The 17,350-nt window shown below is 40.6% G+C and overlaps 1 protein-coding gene across 4 annotated transcripts in view; it reads left to right on the forward strand.

Annotated features, from left to right (window-relative positions):
* Window positions 1-17,350, forward strand: part of ADCYAP1R1 (ADCYAP receptor type I) — an 857,256-nt gene that overhangs the window by 537,046 nt on the left and 302,860 nt on the right. For all 4 annotated transcript variants that reach the window (XM_078665292.1, XM_078665293.1, XM_078665294.1 and 1 more), the window contains exon 5: window positions 2,211-2,249. In XM_078665292.1, the coding sequence (XP_078521418.1) occupies window positions 2,211-2,249 (39 nt within the window). The remainder of the gene's footprint in view (window positions 1-2,210; window positions 2,250-17,350) is intronic.

Here is a 17,350-nt window from a genome sequence, read left to right on the forward strand (position 1 = left end):
ATAATGGCTCTGGTGATGTAAACAAGGGAACAAGTATATCGATTCTTAGCACACAAATCATGCTAGTGTGCTGCATTAATTGTTTATCCATATCCCTCAGTAAGTAAATGACACATGGAATTCTTTTGACTTCAAAGCTAATCTTGTAATAGCCGTAAGCGTGTGTGATTTTAATTCACCCATAGATGGATTAGGCGAATTGTTGCCCAAACGGGCTCTGCTCAAATTGTAGTTTGGATCTATTTGGTCTATTTTGTTCAATACAAATGGCTCTGAAGAAACATTGAAGAATGTTCCATAAAATAATTTCCTATGAAAAACAATGTCACTTAAAATATCAGTTTATAATTAAAAGTAATACAAAAATAAAGATTTCTTACGAAGAAAAAAAAAAAAATTCATCATCACCATAAAAGCTTTATTTCGATCACCAGGATCATAAAACAGTTAATTTCACATAATAGCCATACAAATCAGACAAAGTGTAGAGCGTATTCAATGAGAGCTAATTGATCATATACAACAAAGTCAATCAGATTCCTAGTTCTTTTGGACAAAAAGCTGTCAGGAATTGGTGAAGACCGTATAAAACCGGCATGGTGATACACACACAAAGCCATACATGTTAGGATAACCTACTAAGACGTTGTGGAGGAGGGTAAGATTGTCACACACATATACTCCCACTAACTACACATGCAGCTAAACAAGAGGACCTAAGTAATGTATAATAGGCTGCATGTTTTTCTTATAGACCACAAATAGCCCAAATTTAACAGTCCTTTTAGTCCCTTTGGCCCTATGGGCATATACACAGTGGCAGTAACATAGCAATAAAATAAAATGTTCCATATAGGCTCATCCTAATTATTCTGCCATACCAAGGAGGCAGGGTAATCTTAGGGCACCTTAAACAAAAAGAAAGCAAAGTGCCTAGCAAAATTATCTTAGACAGGGGTTGTTTCCCCATGCGAGAGTCAATGTTCTACCAATACACTTTTAAAGTGCTAGTTGAATTAAGGTGCATCATTTTGTAATGAATAAAATACAATCGCACACAGGCAGGCAGGCTTGCAATGCAAAGCAGGTGGAAAACATAAGCCTCCCTGAGGTGAAATAAAATGCCCATAAAGTTAGATTACAACATTGTAAAATATTTGTTGGGCTACAATTGAGCCAATGGTGTTTTAATGGGAACTGGAAATGCTCATGGTATCACAGCCAAATGCATTCACTTACGTTAACCTAGATTTATGGTATTTTCTGTTTCCTTCCTTGTAAACATCTGGGGGCATATTATCAAGACAGGCGATAAAGCTATCGCTGTTTTAGCGGCAGAAAACTGCAGCTAAAACGGCGATAATGGGCTTGATAATGTGCTCTATGGAATTCCAATTGAAGCCCATGTTAAATGTGAAGGACATCTAAAATGGGCTTCAATTGGAATTCCATAGAGCATATTATCAAGCCCATTATCGCCATTTTAGCGGCAGTTTTTTGCCGCTAAAACTGCGATAATGTTATTGCCTGTCTTGATAATATGCCCTCTAGAGTGCCAGATCCAAGCAGACATAAGGTATCTCACAACTGTGAATACCACCAACCTGGAGCCTCCAGGTGTCTACTAGTACCCAACTTCCTCTACAACGGCAGTATTAATTTCTTCTTATGAGTACCATAGGCTGGGCAAAAGAATACGATGTGTGGTAGAGACTACGATGCCCCTCTGCAAGCTGGACACCTGTCTCCCACAGATTGGCCATTTGCCCACTTCTTGCAAAAAGATCTAGTGAGCAGAGACAGATATTGAAATTGTAAATACAGTTTTCCGGGGCAATGGGGGTTGAGTAGCACTTAACCTTATGGTTTACCTATCCAGGGGCTCAGTCCTCCTGGAGCTAATATCTTTGCTAAAATCTTCAGGGGAAACTTGAGAGAACCAAAGTAACTTTCCAGACCTAATAATTGCTTATGGGATTGGTAACAGGGTTACAGGCCCCACCTGAAATGACAGGCCTCTCATAATGAGGACTAAATGGCTTAAACTGGAAAAGTCAAGAAATATTATTGCGAGGTATTTCTTTCCGAGAGATATTTTCAATTAAATCTATCGTAAGTAAAGGTAAAAACTGCAAAGACTTAAGCATTCTATGATGACTGTATTCTTAATTTTTTTCCCTAACACTTAGATTTTTTCTTTTTCAATTCAGGGTGGAACCAAAAGGAAGATATTGGAGACTCCAGTTCAGGTAGGAAGATGGTCGTGTATTGCTTGTCCACTAAGCATGTGCATGCACGCACACACAAAACATAACCTACATGCATTCTACTTAACATCATTGTGTTTTGTCATTAATGACAATGATACCTACTACTGGATCAACACAAGCAATATATTGAGCTACAAATATATGCAGAACCTGTCAGGGCCTCACAGCAGCAATAGTTTGTTTATATCACTAAGTCATGGAAGAGATGATTTTTTAAGGGATGGGGTTGGTCTCATATTTGTAAATTATAGCAGAGAGGCTGTATAAAAGAGCTTTGTGTCAGTATTAGATATCAGCTGGCATGATTTCTGCTTTCAAGGCTCTATTTTTATGTGGACATTTGGGTATACTCAATGATCATGTGTGGCAGAGGCGCTATTAACCCTGTGAAATGGTTCAATATTGCAGGCTCAGAAAATCTTTTGCCCGTGATAATATTACATGTGTTGGTCGAAATAAAGGTTCCAATTCCTCCAAAGAGTCCTCACTAATTGTTTGTGTTTCCCGTAAATGTTTTGAAATCTTTAGAAAATCTTTTTCATAAGAGCCTTTTTTCCGGGGCATGGGTAAATCCAGAGAAAGGGATAATGGGTTTTTAGTGTGTGGCCCTGTTAGTCCCCTAACAAATAAGGAATTGCTGAGTTAATTGGTAATTCTGTCCGATTCACTTGGTTAGTCCTCTTTTCCTTCAGTATTTCACCCAGAGACTCCACCTGTTGTGGTTGAATACCACATTATTGAACCCACAATTATCGACTTTTCCATATATGATAATCATGATACTGACTCCAACGATACTGTCAAGTGTACATTTACTATTAAAAATTCCACCACTATGATATTTCCGATATATGTGTAGGTCACTTACTCAACTGTGAAATTCTGGTGCAACACCCCTGCTGCAAGTAGTAGCTGGAGCCTATGTGGCAAATACTCCCGATCTGCAGCATTACAATGGTTCTTGTAGTCTGATTGTCTTGTAACTGCTGTTACCAGGGACCTCATAATGAGGCCTTTTTCATGTGCAATCAGGTATGTAATATGTTTTTTTGCCTTTGGAATTGTGTCACTATAGTGCAGAGAGGGAGTTGTTTTCAGCCTTACAAAGAATAGATTTCCAGCTGCTAAATGATTCTTAAATGCTACCCTTTTTTTGATTTCAAGAAAATTTTATTGAAAAAGAAGTGATATAAAACAAAAGGATCAGAATACAATTCAAGTGATACACTAATGCAAGAGAGCTATACAATCAGGGGCTAAACGTGAGAAAAAATCAAGGTAAATGCATATAAAATTAAAAGTAGCCAGTTATAAAGTAGAGAAGTCAATTAGGGAAAAGCTATTAGCTGGGTACTAAACAAACGTATCACTATCAAATATGGAGATGGGGACAGGGGAGGAAATAGGATAAGAGAAGAGAGGAAAAAAGAGAGAGAGCAATAGAAGGATGAAAGGGAGTAGAGGACAGGAAAGAGAAGAGAAAGAGGAAGAAAAAAGAAGAAAAAGAGGAAGGATTCCCACAGGACTAACCAACCAGGAAAATTAAAGGACAACACTTAGACAGACATATCAAAAGGAAACTGAGGAACCAACCCTTTTGAGGACAACTCCATATAATCATCCAAAGCTTTCCAAACCCCCCTAGAAATAGATGGAGAAAGGTGAGCTTGATCAACCGACGTGTGAGCACTACGTAAAAAGGAAACCCAGGCCCACCATGTATGATAGGAAACCAAAGAAAAGGATTTCCATTCCATAAGAATGATTTTCACAGCAATAGAAAGGAGAAGATCCATCAACTGTAAATCCAGAGGATCCAATGGGAGAGGAGTAGGGGCAGCCAGTGGGCCCAATAAAATTAAAGGAAAAGAAAGTTGGAACTCAATACCAAAAATAAGAGAGAGATGTTTATGGATGAGGTCCCAAAAAGGCTGAAGCAAAGAGCAACCGAAAAACATATGGGGAAAATCGCCTGGCAACAAACCACAACTCCAGCATAGGTTGTCATCTTTAAGATTTAGCGAATGAAGACGCGCCGGCGTCCAATGGAGGAGATTGATAGAGAAAAACTTAGATTGCATTAAAGATGGTGCAATTTTATTACGGAGAGAGAGTTTACCAATTAATTGCCAAGTCTCCGAGGAAATATGATCTGTAATAGCAGGATCAAAGTGATGTGTCCATTTTTGCTGAGCAACCGTCTGCGCGGGTAGAGAAGCAGATGACAAGAATTTATAAATTTTGGAGGCGACGTGACCAGATTTGATCCAAATATGAAAAAGTGAGATGAGAGAAGAGGTAGAATGAAGACGGACTTTAGCAAGGGCCACTTTAATTTTTAGAAAAGTATAAAAATCAAGATTTGTTAAAGAATGCTTTTGAGCCAAGGTGGAAAAAGGTAATGGTTGATCAGAAGCATCATACAGATGTTTAACAAGCGAGATCCCTTTATCTACCCAATAGGCCATAAGGTTGGGAGTAATGTTGAGTTTAATTTTGGAATTCCCCCAGATAGACGACCACCTAGTTTTGTGTAAAGGAATTGCCACTTTCTTGTCTACTTTGCTGACCGCAGCAATTGTATCAATAATGATAGAACGAGAAAACAGGATATGTAAACTAGATGTCGTGCAAAAAGAGGCAGTAGGCAAAGGGGATGCTAATTCTTGTTCTATGAGCAACCAAGAGGGAACATGAAGAGATGGAGAAGAGAACCATAAAGCTCCTTGAGAAGCCAGAAAGGCAGTTTGGTATTTTTCCCAATCAGGAAAATTGCAGCCCCCCATATCGCAAGGCCGATGCAAAAATTTGTATGCAAGTCTAGCACGTTTGTCATTCCACAGAAATTTAGAAGTCAGACCATCGATTTCACGAAAAAAGGAATCTGATAGTTTAACCGGAAGCATGGATGAAACAAAATTAATAATCGGTGTGATCATCATTTTGAGAGTCTGGAGACGACCCCACCATGAAATATGTTTCGGAGACCATGTATCCAAAAGACGACGGACTTTAAGGAGAGTCTGGGATTCATTATAGGCAGTGGTAGCATAGAGAGTAGAACAGAAATAAATCCCTAAGTATTTCAGATGTGTAGATTGCCATTTAAAGCCCGCAGAGCCGATATGAGAGGAGAAGCAATAGGCATTCAAAGGGAACATTTCCGTCTTATCTTTATTTAGGGTATAACCTGAAACCGATGAAAAGAGGAAAATGGTATTTGAGATAGCAGGGATTGCCAAAGCAATATCGTCTGAAAAGATGAGGACATCATCCGCGTACGCAGCAGTTTTAATACGGTGAGGCCCGAAACAAAAACCTTTAATATCAGGGTGTAGCTCTATCAGACGAAGAAGAGGGTCAATAGATAATAAGAATAAAAGTGGGGATAAAGGACACCCCTGTCTAGTGCCCTGACGAAGATTAAAAAACGACGACGTTGCACCATTAACTCTAATGTTAGCTTTAGGTTGAGAATATAAGGACATTATCATATTAATAAAAGAGTCGCCAAGATTGTGCGCACACAAAACTGCACGAAGAAATGGCCAAGAGACCTTGTCGAAGGCCTTTTCCGCATCAAGGGCCAAGGCCGCGGCAGGGAGTTGAGATCTCTTGGCAGCACCGAGAACGTGACAAAAAGTACGTATATTGTCACGCGCAAGACGGCCTTTCACAAAACCAGTTTGAGAAGGATGAACAAGATGAGGGATAAAGGATTCTAATCTCTTGGCCAGAATTTTGGCAAAAATCTTAGCTTCCATATTAAGGAGAGAAATAGGACGGAAGTTCTTGGGATCCGAATGATCTTTCCCGTCTTTCGGGATCACTACTATAGTAGCTTCACCAGCCGTACCAGAAACAGATCCATCCTTAACAAAAGAGTCAAAGAGAGACTGTAATTTGGGAACAAGCGTAGGGAGAAAAGTTTTATAAAATAAAATTGGATAACCATCAGGGCCAGGAGCCTTGCCAGAACGAGTAGCTTTAATTGCAGAAATAATTTCTTCGGGGGAAATAGGCTGATTTAGAAAAGTACGATCATCATCAGAGACCGACTGAATCGGAACCAAATTAAAAAAAGCCTGACACTGGTCAAAAGAGGAAACATTAGAGGGAGTGTACAGTGTATTATAATAGTCACGAAAAACTTCAAGTATTTCCCCTGTTTGAAATTTTTTAGAACCTGTGTGATCAGTAATAGAAGAGATTTGCGAGGACTTAAAGGAGAAATCCTGAAATTTTAAGGTAGCAGCCAAAAGCTTCCCAGCACGATTTTTTAACAACAACTTCTTAGATTTCTGAGCTTGTACTCCAATATGAGCTCTTTTAGTAACAATGGTATTATATTTGTATTTTAGTTGTTTTATTATCTGCAAACAAGATGAATCTTTAGATTGTCTAAAGTTGGCTTCCAGAGTTTTAATTTGCGATGATAAATCTGTAAGCTCCTTTTTAATATCCGAGTTTCGTTTAGACATACACTTAATCACTTGACCACGGAAAGTGCATTTAAATGAGTCCCACAGAACGACTGGGGAAGAGACAGAGCCTTCATTTTCATGAAAAAAAATGTCTATAGCTTTAGAAAATTCATCAACCTGAGAGGCATCATGTAAAACTTCGGTATTCAATCTCCATGAACGACCGCGCCCTTTAGGGGCAAAGGAGGATAGTGTAAAGGTGACCGCCGCATGATCGGAAATCAAAATAGGATGTATAAGCGGAGAGGAGGAAGATGAAACAAGCGAAGAATGCACCAGGAGATAATCAATACGAGAGAAGGAAGAATGAGGCGAAGAGAAGAAAGAAAAATCACTACCAGTAGGGTTATGGAGTCGCCATAAATCTTGAAGATGAGTAAAGGAGCACATATTAAGCATTTGTTTGTGAGATTTGGGAGGACGAAACTGAAATGCGGAATTCCTGTCTAAAAGAGGGTCCATTGGTAAATTAAAATCTCCGCCAACAATAAGATTGCCAGAATGCGGGGTGTCATTTAGTTTCTTGGTAACCGACTTCCAAAAGGCAGGATCATCAGCGTTAGGAGCATAGATATTCATCACATACAATTCATGTTGACCATCCGACAACTTACACAACAGCCAGCGACCCTGAGAGTCATGATCAGAAGAAAGTATAGATAAACCAGAATTTTGGGAAACTAATGTAATGACCCCATTTCGTTTACCAGAGGCATCCGAACAGCAAACATCCGAAACCCAATCCCTCTTCAAAAACAGCGCCTCTCTGTTAGAGACCTTGGTCTCTTGAAAAAGAACCAGGTCAGAAGACAGGGATTTACAATAATCTAAGACTTTCGACCGTTTCACCGGATGATTCAAACCCTTAACATTAAGGGATAAAACATTTAAACCCGGCATGGAAATACAGAATAACAAAGAAAAGATGACATGGATGACAGAAAAAGAAGCAACCCTACACAAACAAGGAACAAATCTTCAAACCTAGGAAACACGGAGGGAAAATCCATGTAGGGAATCCAAGAGAAAAAGGAAGAAAGAAGAAAGGAAAAGAGAAAAAAAAGGAGGGAGAGAGGAAGCAGGAGGGGAGGCCTAAAACATACCAACATCATACTAGGGAGAACGTGGAAAAGGCGAGTACAGGTCCCGTACTAGGAGGAAAAGTAATTGATCACAATAGCCCCAAAATATAGCAAGCTGATAGCATTAAAATAGAAACTGGTAACAGAAAAAATTAACAGCGCAAAGCTGCATAACCATTTGGATAGGCAAGAAATAACTGAGAAAATTGTATAAACACAGTTAATCATCAATCTAAAATCAGAGACATAGCAATAATAGTTAAAACTAGCAGAGAAACTGATTAGAAAAACAAAAATCAGAGGTAACACATTAACAATAGATGAGTGTATAACGATCAATATGCACATTCTGAAAATAAAAACATAGTTCATGAACAAACCATACCTGTATATAATAACAATATATGAGAGAAGTAGAAAAAAACCGGAAAATACAAATATGTAGGAAATAAAGGAAGAAAAGCAGTAAAATGGATAGAAAAGAAAGAGATAGAAAATGACCAATATGAGAAAGAATAAGGAAACTAGTAAGAGAGAAGCGTCGAGAAAAAAGAAAAGGGACTTGAAATAAATAATGACAGAAAGTAAGAGCAAGAAGAGCAGAATACAAGCTGAAGAGCATGACTGTGGAAAGAAGGAGAGAGCAGAAAACAGTAAGGGCCCAGAAGAACAGGAAAGGTCTATCAATTAACCTTGGAAGTTAAACCGACATATAGCGATAACATGAACAGGCATAATGTACCTAAACAGAATGTCTAATGACATTTAGTTATTATTCTAAAATCAAGCAATAAAGCAATACTAATTAATATTAGCAGAGAAACTGATTAGAAAAACAAAAGCCTGAGGTAACTCATGAACATCAGATGAATGCCTGACGAACGGAAATGCATAACCTACAAATATAGTTAACGAACAGACTATAACTGTATATAATAAGAATATAGAGTTGAAGTAGGAAAAAAACTATGGAGGAAAGAAAGGAAGAAAGATAGTAACATAGATAGAAAAGAGAAAGACAGAAAAAAGACAGAAATGAGAATAAATAAGGTAATTAGTAAGAGATAAGCGTCTAGAAAAGAGAGAAATGACTTGGACTAAACAACGCCAGAAAATAAGAGCAAGAAAAACAGAATACAAGCTAAAGAGTATAACTCTGGAACAAAAAAAGGAGAGAACAGGAAGCAGTGTGAATACTAGAAGAACAGAAAAAGTCTAACAAACATCCTTGAAAGTCAAGAAAAACTTATAGGCTCAACATGAGAGAGGAGAGACCCAGGCATGCAAAAGAGTACATCCAGACGAAAGAAGAAGACAAATCAAGTGCCCGATGCACCAGAAGACTGCGAAGTCGCTTTCTGAATCTCCATCTCTATCTCCAACTGGTTGTCCAGAAATGTAGATAAGTCTGCCGGTTCATCAAAAATTCTAGAACGTCCTTTATAAGTAATGCGGAACTTCGATGGACCAGAAAACGAAAAGGGAATATCCAGTTCAGAAAGACGTTTCCGAAGATTAAGGAAGCCCTTTCTCCTTATAACCGTATCTCTGGCAAAGTCCTGAGAGATTGAGATTCGATGACCATCCCAGATGACTTGTTTAGCTTTGCGCATATGAGAGAGAATCTGTTCAGTATGCTGATGTCGCAATGGCTTAAAAATAACTGCTCTTGGCTGGGTTGCCGATTTAGACCGAAACGTTGGAACACGATGTGCTCTTTCTATTTCAAACTCTCTGAGGAATGAGATTTGTAAGGTGTCCGGAATCCAATGAGATAAGAACTCTATCATAGATGAAGATGATTTCTCTGAATCTTCCGGCAGGCCAAAAATGCGTAGGTTAGATCTACGGTTGCAATCTTCCTGCTCAGTGAGATCTCTGCGCAATGCCGCCATTGAGCGCTCCATGTGGTTGATGGATCTGGAGTGTTTCTGCATACCATCCTCTGCAGAACTGATTCGTGATTCCGTGGCAGATACACGAAGAGAGAGGGCTTTAAAGTCATTCCTGATAGCAGACACCTCCACTTGCAGCAAATCCGTATTAGTTTTTGTTGACTGCGCAATATCATGCACCTCATTAAGGCGCGTTAAGATGGTGTCCAGCGTGGAGGTAGTGTCTGACTGAGCAGACTCAGGCGTAGGAGACACCGACTTAAGTCTTTTCAGTGACGTGCCAACATCTTTAGCGTCTTTGTTACTCGTGGAGCGACCCATACTTGTAGCCATGAAGGAGTAACCACAAAGAAAAAATATATAGCCACTTGAAGGAAAGAGAAGAGCAAAAACTGCGCAGACTTCAGCCCAAAATAAGAAATACAGCACACTGAGCTCAATGGGCGCTTATAATATAATAGCGGCGGACTTATATGCAGGGCAGACAGGTAGCCAAAGAATGATAGAGCTACAGTTAATTCAGGAGGGCACAGCACGGAGTTCGCAGGAAAAAGCTCCACACCTGAATGAGAGAACTGCACTGAGAGAAAATAGCGCGTAGGCAGCTTAATTCCCAGCCAAGCAGCAAGAAAATAGCATAAAAAAGGAAAAAATGTTACCAAATGCAGGCATCATAGAAGAAACTCCCTGGGCAACCACCACGACCTGCAACATTGTAGCGAAAACGGCATTCCTGAGGAGAAAATGCCACTGCGTCAGGGGAAGGAAATGGCGGCCGTCCGTGAGGAAAACGAGCGTCAGATAAAAATCATGCAGCCGGTGCCAGAAACAGCAGGAAAACCTCCTCAATCAGCTCCCCTCATAATCCGCTGTTGAAGGCTGCCTTTTCCGCTCACAGGGGCAGTCGGGGACCGGAGAAATCAGCCCGACGGGAGAACTCGCCTCGGAGCTCAAGCGCAGTCCGCCATGCAGAAGCGGCGCGCAAGCCACGCCCCTTAAATGCTACCCTTATTGTCACATTACTGTATCAGGGTCGGGAAGAAACACTGCCAATTTACATGCACACGTTTAGTAAGATGCCTTCTTTTCAACACAATGACTTTTGACACATATTTACCTGCGTCAAAGTGCAGGATTCTTTTTTCTGAAAACCATATTGCTTACATTTCCAATTTGTAAGAACACTATCATGACACCTTGAACCTTTAGTACAAGGGCAAACATACATTGTGCAATTGTTGCTGTTTGTTTTTCGTCCCTAAGGCGACATAGCTATCATGAGAGGAAGAACAATGATAACCTGGCTGAGGCTTTGGCATGGAAGCATGGCTATTGTTATTATAAATTCACATGCATATCCGTGTTCAAATTAGAGGAGCACTTTACTGTCACTACGAGGTCACTGTTGTCGGGGTCTCAGCCCAGCTGATTCCTCTGTCCCTCTGAGACATGGGATATCCAACTTATGAATAAGATGGGCGCCTGCATATACTTACCTACAGGTAATAGGGAGCTAGATCATCCAGGAGGGGATTTTGGCAGATTACCCGCCCTAGCATTTAAGTTAGGGAGAGCACAGTAAGAGTGCCCTATACATATTTAGTTTATGCCAGCATATATACACACTGCTTTAGCAAAATTATGGAATTGCTTATCCTTTTAACTGTTATCATAGTACTGATAACTTTCATCTTTCTGTAAAACAATCATTGCAGCGCATATATTTTGCCCATGAATCAAAATGGTTCAATAAAGATTGAAACGCCTCTTGGTGTATTTTTTGTATATCTCTCTGGGCAAGCCAGAGTGACTGAGCATATTAGTTTTAGATCTTTTCCACAATTCCTTGGGGAGTCAGGGTTGTCATGCTCTGAAGTCGCCCAATACATTTGTTACCTTTTGAGATTTAGGGGTACTTATGATGGCACTGTGAGCTCGGAGGACTACAGGCCAACATCTCCTGAGGGGATACATAGAATCAGTCTGGCATCATTCTAACGTTTATGTTGTCCAGCAAACGTGCAGTTCCTACTAGGTGATAGAAACTGTATGACATTATGGCTTTAAATTTGATATAGGGGAACCCTTAAGCTTCTCTGAAAATGGACTTCCTCTCTTTTTTGATTAGCTTTTGTGAACTAGGAGGACTGTGCACCACCTCGCCAACTAATATGTTCAGTCCTTCATCTATTTTATCTCCTTTGTAAACTAGGCCATGACACCAATTAGATTTCCAGTTTCTACATGGAATCATAAAGTCAAAAACAAATCACTCCAGCGTCCGAAACCACTGTTTCAGAATTTTGTTTGGCAGGCAATAAACATATATTGTGGCAGGTTTGTTATCTGTCTGCATCATTAGAGCCCAGACTCACAGTTTAGTGGCTGGTAACTATTCAAAGCTGTACAGGTGAAAAATCCCAGCCTTTAAGTGCATTCTCCAGCCACTTCTAATTGTCAAGGTGTTGGAAATTGTGATACCGGTTGATGGGAATGAAACTCTACTCAAGCAGAAACCACAGTCTCTGTCAGAGTGAAACCCCAAATTAACCTGTGCTTAACCCTCTGGTAGCTTGGCACAAAAGCATTCAGGTTGAACCAAGAGGCAATGTGTAAAGTATTCATGCAGCACTTCAAACAGTAATAAAGTGAAAACATAGCACAAGAAATATCCCACTTGAATTTAGAAACATGTAATACATAATTTAAGACCAAAATGACAAAAATCCAATCAGTAGAATTGGAGATATGCAATTTTAAAGATTTAAGGGAAAATAGAGCCAAAAATCACAAAGCTCCAACTGTGGTTATCTGACCGCACCGGACTGGAACAAAGTCACAAGTTCAGTCAATCCATGATGAAGCGTGGGACAGCTACAGGACAAAGTTAGGCCAGCTGAACAAAGCTCCGCAAATCCTAGTATACAGTCTGCTTTATGAAGCTTGGCATCGTCCGGCATCGGTTCTGATGAAGCTGTTGTTGAGGCTTTGCGTCACTTTGCATCAATTCGAGTGAGCTTGGTGTGACTTTGTATTACTTTGTGTTTGTTCAGATGTAGCTGGAAGTTTAGCTGCGGGGCTTTGCATCTCTTGACGTCTATTCCATAGTGACTGGCAGCTGTTCAGTGAGGCTTCAAGGGACTGTGCCTCGGTTCTGATGAGGACCACAGCTGGGCTGGCAGAGCATCTTCAGTTCCACTTCCAAGGGTCCAGACTGGGGTGGCACCATTTGGGAGGGCAGGACCCACACCTGGCAGAGTCTAGGTGATGGGTTGAAGATGGAGGATATCCTGTTCTGTGCCTGAGGATTCTGACCAGGCTGCCAGCCAACTAGCCCTTAGAATCACTCTGGATGCCCTGGTTTCAAGATGCAGTTCCAGTTCTTTTCACTCAGGTAGGAGGACAGCAGGGCAGCAGAGTGGCAGTCCTCATTGCAGCAAAACTGCACAGCAGTTCTTCTTCTGAGTCTTCCACAGGTCCAAATGTGTATTGAAGAGTTGGGGCTAGAGGGCCAACCATTGTACCTCGTGCCCACTTTGGCAGAATAGGTTTCAAGAGATTTCTATGCTGCAGAAGTGCTTGAATGTTCCTGCCTCCCTGCCCTGTCCCCAGCTTGTCTAGGGTCACAAAAAGTCATTGTCAAACCCTTTATGAGAGTGCTCATGCAGAGCCTTTGTGATATGAAAGTGTGGTAGGTGACAGCTCCTCCCCTCGTTAAATAAGAGTGGGCCATCGTGATAACACCTAGCTTCTCTTCGTTTCGATGTCTTGGAGCAATGCAAAAAGACCAACTGCCAACTACACTTAGTCATGTCACCCAGGATACAGGCTACAGGGATCAAATGGTTGGGTAAAAAGCCAACTTTCTAAAAGTGGCATTTTCAGAATTGTGACTTAAAATCCAACATTAGCATTAAAGAGGGTGTTTAATCACAATTCCTAGATGCCAAACTTGATCTGTCCACCTACTCTCAATTGAACGTTATCACTGATTAAATGTAATAGGGTAACCCAATGTTGTCATACAGGAGAGGTAGGCTTTGCAGCAGTGAAAAAGACATTTAAGAGTTTTTCACTACCAGTACATGAAACACTTTACTTGTCCAACCAGTTATATACACTGCATCCTGCCCTCTGGGCTTCGTGGGGCCTAACTTAGGGGTGACTTATATGTATAATAAAGCAATGTTTGGGCCTGACAAAGGGTTTATTTTACTAGGTTGAAATGATCCTTAAAACTACACACACAGGCTGGAACAGCAGGCCTGAGGCATGTTTAAAGGGCTACTTAAGTGGGTGACACAATCAGTGTTGCAGGCCCTCTAGTAGCATTTAATCTACAGGCCCTGAGTACAAGTAGTACCACGTTACAAGGGACCTATAAGTCAATTAAATGTGCCAATGGGGTATATGCCAATGTTACCATGTTTAAAAGGTAGAGCACATGGACTTTAGCACTGGTTAGCAGTGGTAAATTGTGCAGAGTCCTTAATCCACTAAACACTAAGCACTAAACACTAAGCCAGCAAAAACAAGAAGCTGGAAGACACAAAGTTGGTGGAAAACCACGCCAGAGATGTCAGGTCCAACACAAGGCAATTGTGGCAAGACATACAACAAGATAAGTGGCCCTGTCTAGTTATTTATGCACTAGAGCAGTCAATATGGCAGGTCAGGTCACCAGGTCTCCCCAAAGGTGTGCAGTCTCATCCTTTATCCCGTAGTCCAGATGTCTTCAAACTGTGGGGAGCGCCCCCCCAGGGGTCGGTGGCTGTGTTCCGAGGCGGGGGGGCAAAGGTCTTTGTAACTATATGTAAATGAAGATGGCCTGGAAGCCCGTTTTTCTTTATTTAGCGGTTCCAGGCTGTATTCATGAAAATCATGCAGTTGAAGTACATAAAAATGTATGGGAACTGTTATTCTTGGAGTCCTGGTGAAAGGGTTAAAGACATGGCTAAGTGGCTAAAATGTAAATATTTTTATTAACCTTTAGCCATCTGCATATAATATAATGCACATACCGTAAATTACAAATAAATTCAAATTAAACTAATCATTCGGAACACTTTATTTTAGGTTGTGAAACTTCAGTTGGTTAATGTGACCATTGCAGATGCCTAATTTCTATGACCAGAGAGTTACACAACTGAATCCTGGTTGACGCAGTGCGTAATATTGTCTTGTATATTTATAATGCTACGAAGTCCTAGCTTGTCACACAAAGCACTTTGAATATGCAAGTCCTTATTTAAAAATTGTACTGAATTCAGTTTCAGCATGGCCACTGTAATTATGCGGCATGGTAGGACTAAATTATGCGGCATGTCTGAATAAATTATTCATCAAAAACAGGCACAACATGGGGCTTAATGTGGCTCTTTTTGAAATGGTATTATTTTGTCAGTTTTACGCATGCTAAAACTGTCAGGGCAAAGGTTTTTCCTAATTAGTGCCAGTTTAGCACTCAAATACAACAATAATCAAATGAAAGGTGACCAGTCAAACTTTGCAATGGGCCTTCCACTTCTCACCAACATGTATAGTTCTGTTTTAAGTAACTTTTCATCTGTTTGAGCTACAAACACATTTTTTGTTAAAATCTGAAGATTATACAGCAGATGGTGGATTACGTGGCAAATCCATAGTCATGTGGAAAATTCTGCAGCCGCCAAATCACTTATTTCCAGTGGTACTGAGTATAAGGTAGGCTGATCAAAAGGATTTCATTTTTAAGATTAAAAAAAAGGGCTTTCAAAGAATATCTTTAGGTAATAGTACACTGTAACTAGTGCAACCATTTCCACTAGCACATTAAGAGGATGCTTTCCAAAACTTAACATTCCTAGATCACCTTTAACAAAGAATGCATCTTTGTCACCATGAAGCTTCTAGTGAATCCATAAATGAAAGCCCTTACTCGGTGTCAAGAAGCCTTTACATTTGGGGGCACATGCATCATTGGTTTTTGCATTCGTAAACGGTGCGAATCGCAAAATTCGGCCGTTAGCGAATGCAAAAACCATTTTTGGGATGCATCCTTTTTTTCCATTTTTCGCAATTAAAAAATCGCAATTTTTTGCAATTTTTTAACTTGCTATAGCATTTAGGAAATCGCAAATTTTGCGATTTCTTAAATGCTATGCATGATTTTTTTTAAATTGCGAATTCGCAATTAGGAAGGGGAAAATTATCATGAAGTAAACCTTCATGGTAATTTGTGAAAAGTTTTAAAAATGCACAAAAGTGCATTTTTTAAACTTACATTTTACACACACACATGCCCTTGGGACATGTGTGTGAGTAAAATGTACTTACGTGACATTTCATGGGTGCAGGGGGGGTCCTTTGGACCCCCCCCTGCACTCTTGAAATTGCATTCTCATTTTGCGAATCCTTAATTACGAATTCGCAAAATGAGAATGCCTCTAGGCCCATAGGAATCAATGTAATGTGATTCCTTAATTGCGATTCGCAATTAAAGAATCACAAATAAAGAAAATTAAGGAATCGCAAAAACTTTTGCAATTTCTTGATGCATAGGATTTTGCAATTCCTAAATTGCGATTCCTTAATTTTCGCAATTTAGGAATCGCAAAATCCTACAATGATGCATGTGGCCCTTGGTGATTAACCAATGGCACACATTTACCCTTCTTTCCGATAACAAGTACCCTGGCGAGAAAGCCTGATTCTTCTTTAGTTCTCTGTCTGTGGATAATATCTAAGAGATGGCCCAGAGGAGAGGGTGAAATAAGAGGGGGGTGATTTTTTCATTTAAAAATGGAGAGACTCAGCTTCCTCAGGCAGATCCACTGAGGAAGGTGGAGACAAATCTTTACAAATGGCCATCACTGGCATCAATGCAGCAGGTGCAGTGATACTGGGGCAATTCTATGAGGGACCACTTCACCCAAATTATGTCTGTGATACTAGCAAAAAGATGGGTGGGAACCCTATTTCGCTGTTAGCATTATGGCCAAGTGACCCTTGCTGTGCAGGGAAGAGGTCCAACCAACAGCAGGCGAGATGTGCCCACCCCCCAATTCACCATTTTTGTACGCAAGGAGGCAGACAGCTTGGCTTTGGGACTCCAGTCTAGGAGTGATGGCCAGTGGAATGGGTAGAGGAGTAGGTATCATTTGTGCAGCAGATGCAGTGTTACAGGGGCCCAGGGAGGAGAGGTGCCTTCAAAACCCCAATTAGTATGGTTTTAATATCCTTTCTTGCTTACATTAGGACCCAGTGCTCCACTGCTGTGCAGGTGTTGCTTTGGGCCTTGGAGCAACGTCCCAGGAGAGGGGTAAATTGATGCTAGGGAGACATATGAGATTAGGTATCAGAGAGATGGCAGAGCAGAGAATGAGTCAAGATGGAGCACAATGCATTCAACAAGGTGCAGAGGAGACTACCCTCTTCATCAGGCAGTTGCTCTCATTACTGAAGCAGCTGCAGTGGCACCAGGACCAAGAGTTTGAGAGGCCCGCAATTATGACTGCCTTCATTTATAAAAGAGGATTGAAGGCTGGTGTTGCTTGTTGGCATTAGCTGAGGGCACCCTTGCTACAAACTGGTGGGCAACATGTGGAAGATCATTTCATTCTGACAGAGACAGAGAATCT

This window comes from Lissotriton helveticus, chromosome 10 (assembly GCF_964261635.1).
Source record: "Lissotriton helveticus chromosome 10, aLisHel1.1, whole genome shotgun sequence".
Lineage (NCBI taxonomy): Eukaryota > Metazoa > Chordata > Amphibia > Caudata > Salamandridae > Lissotriton > Lissotriton helveticus.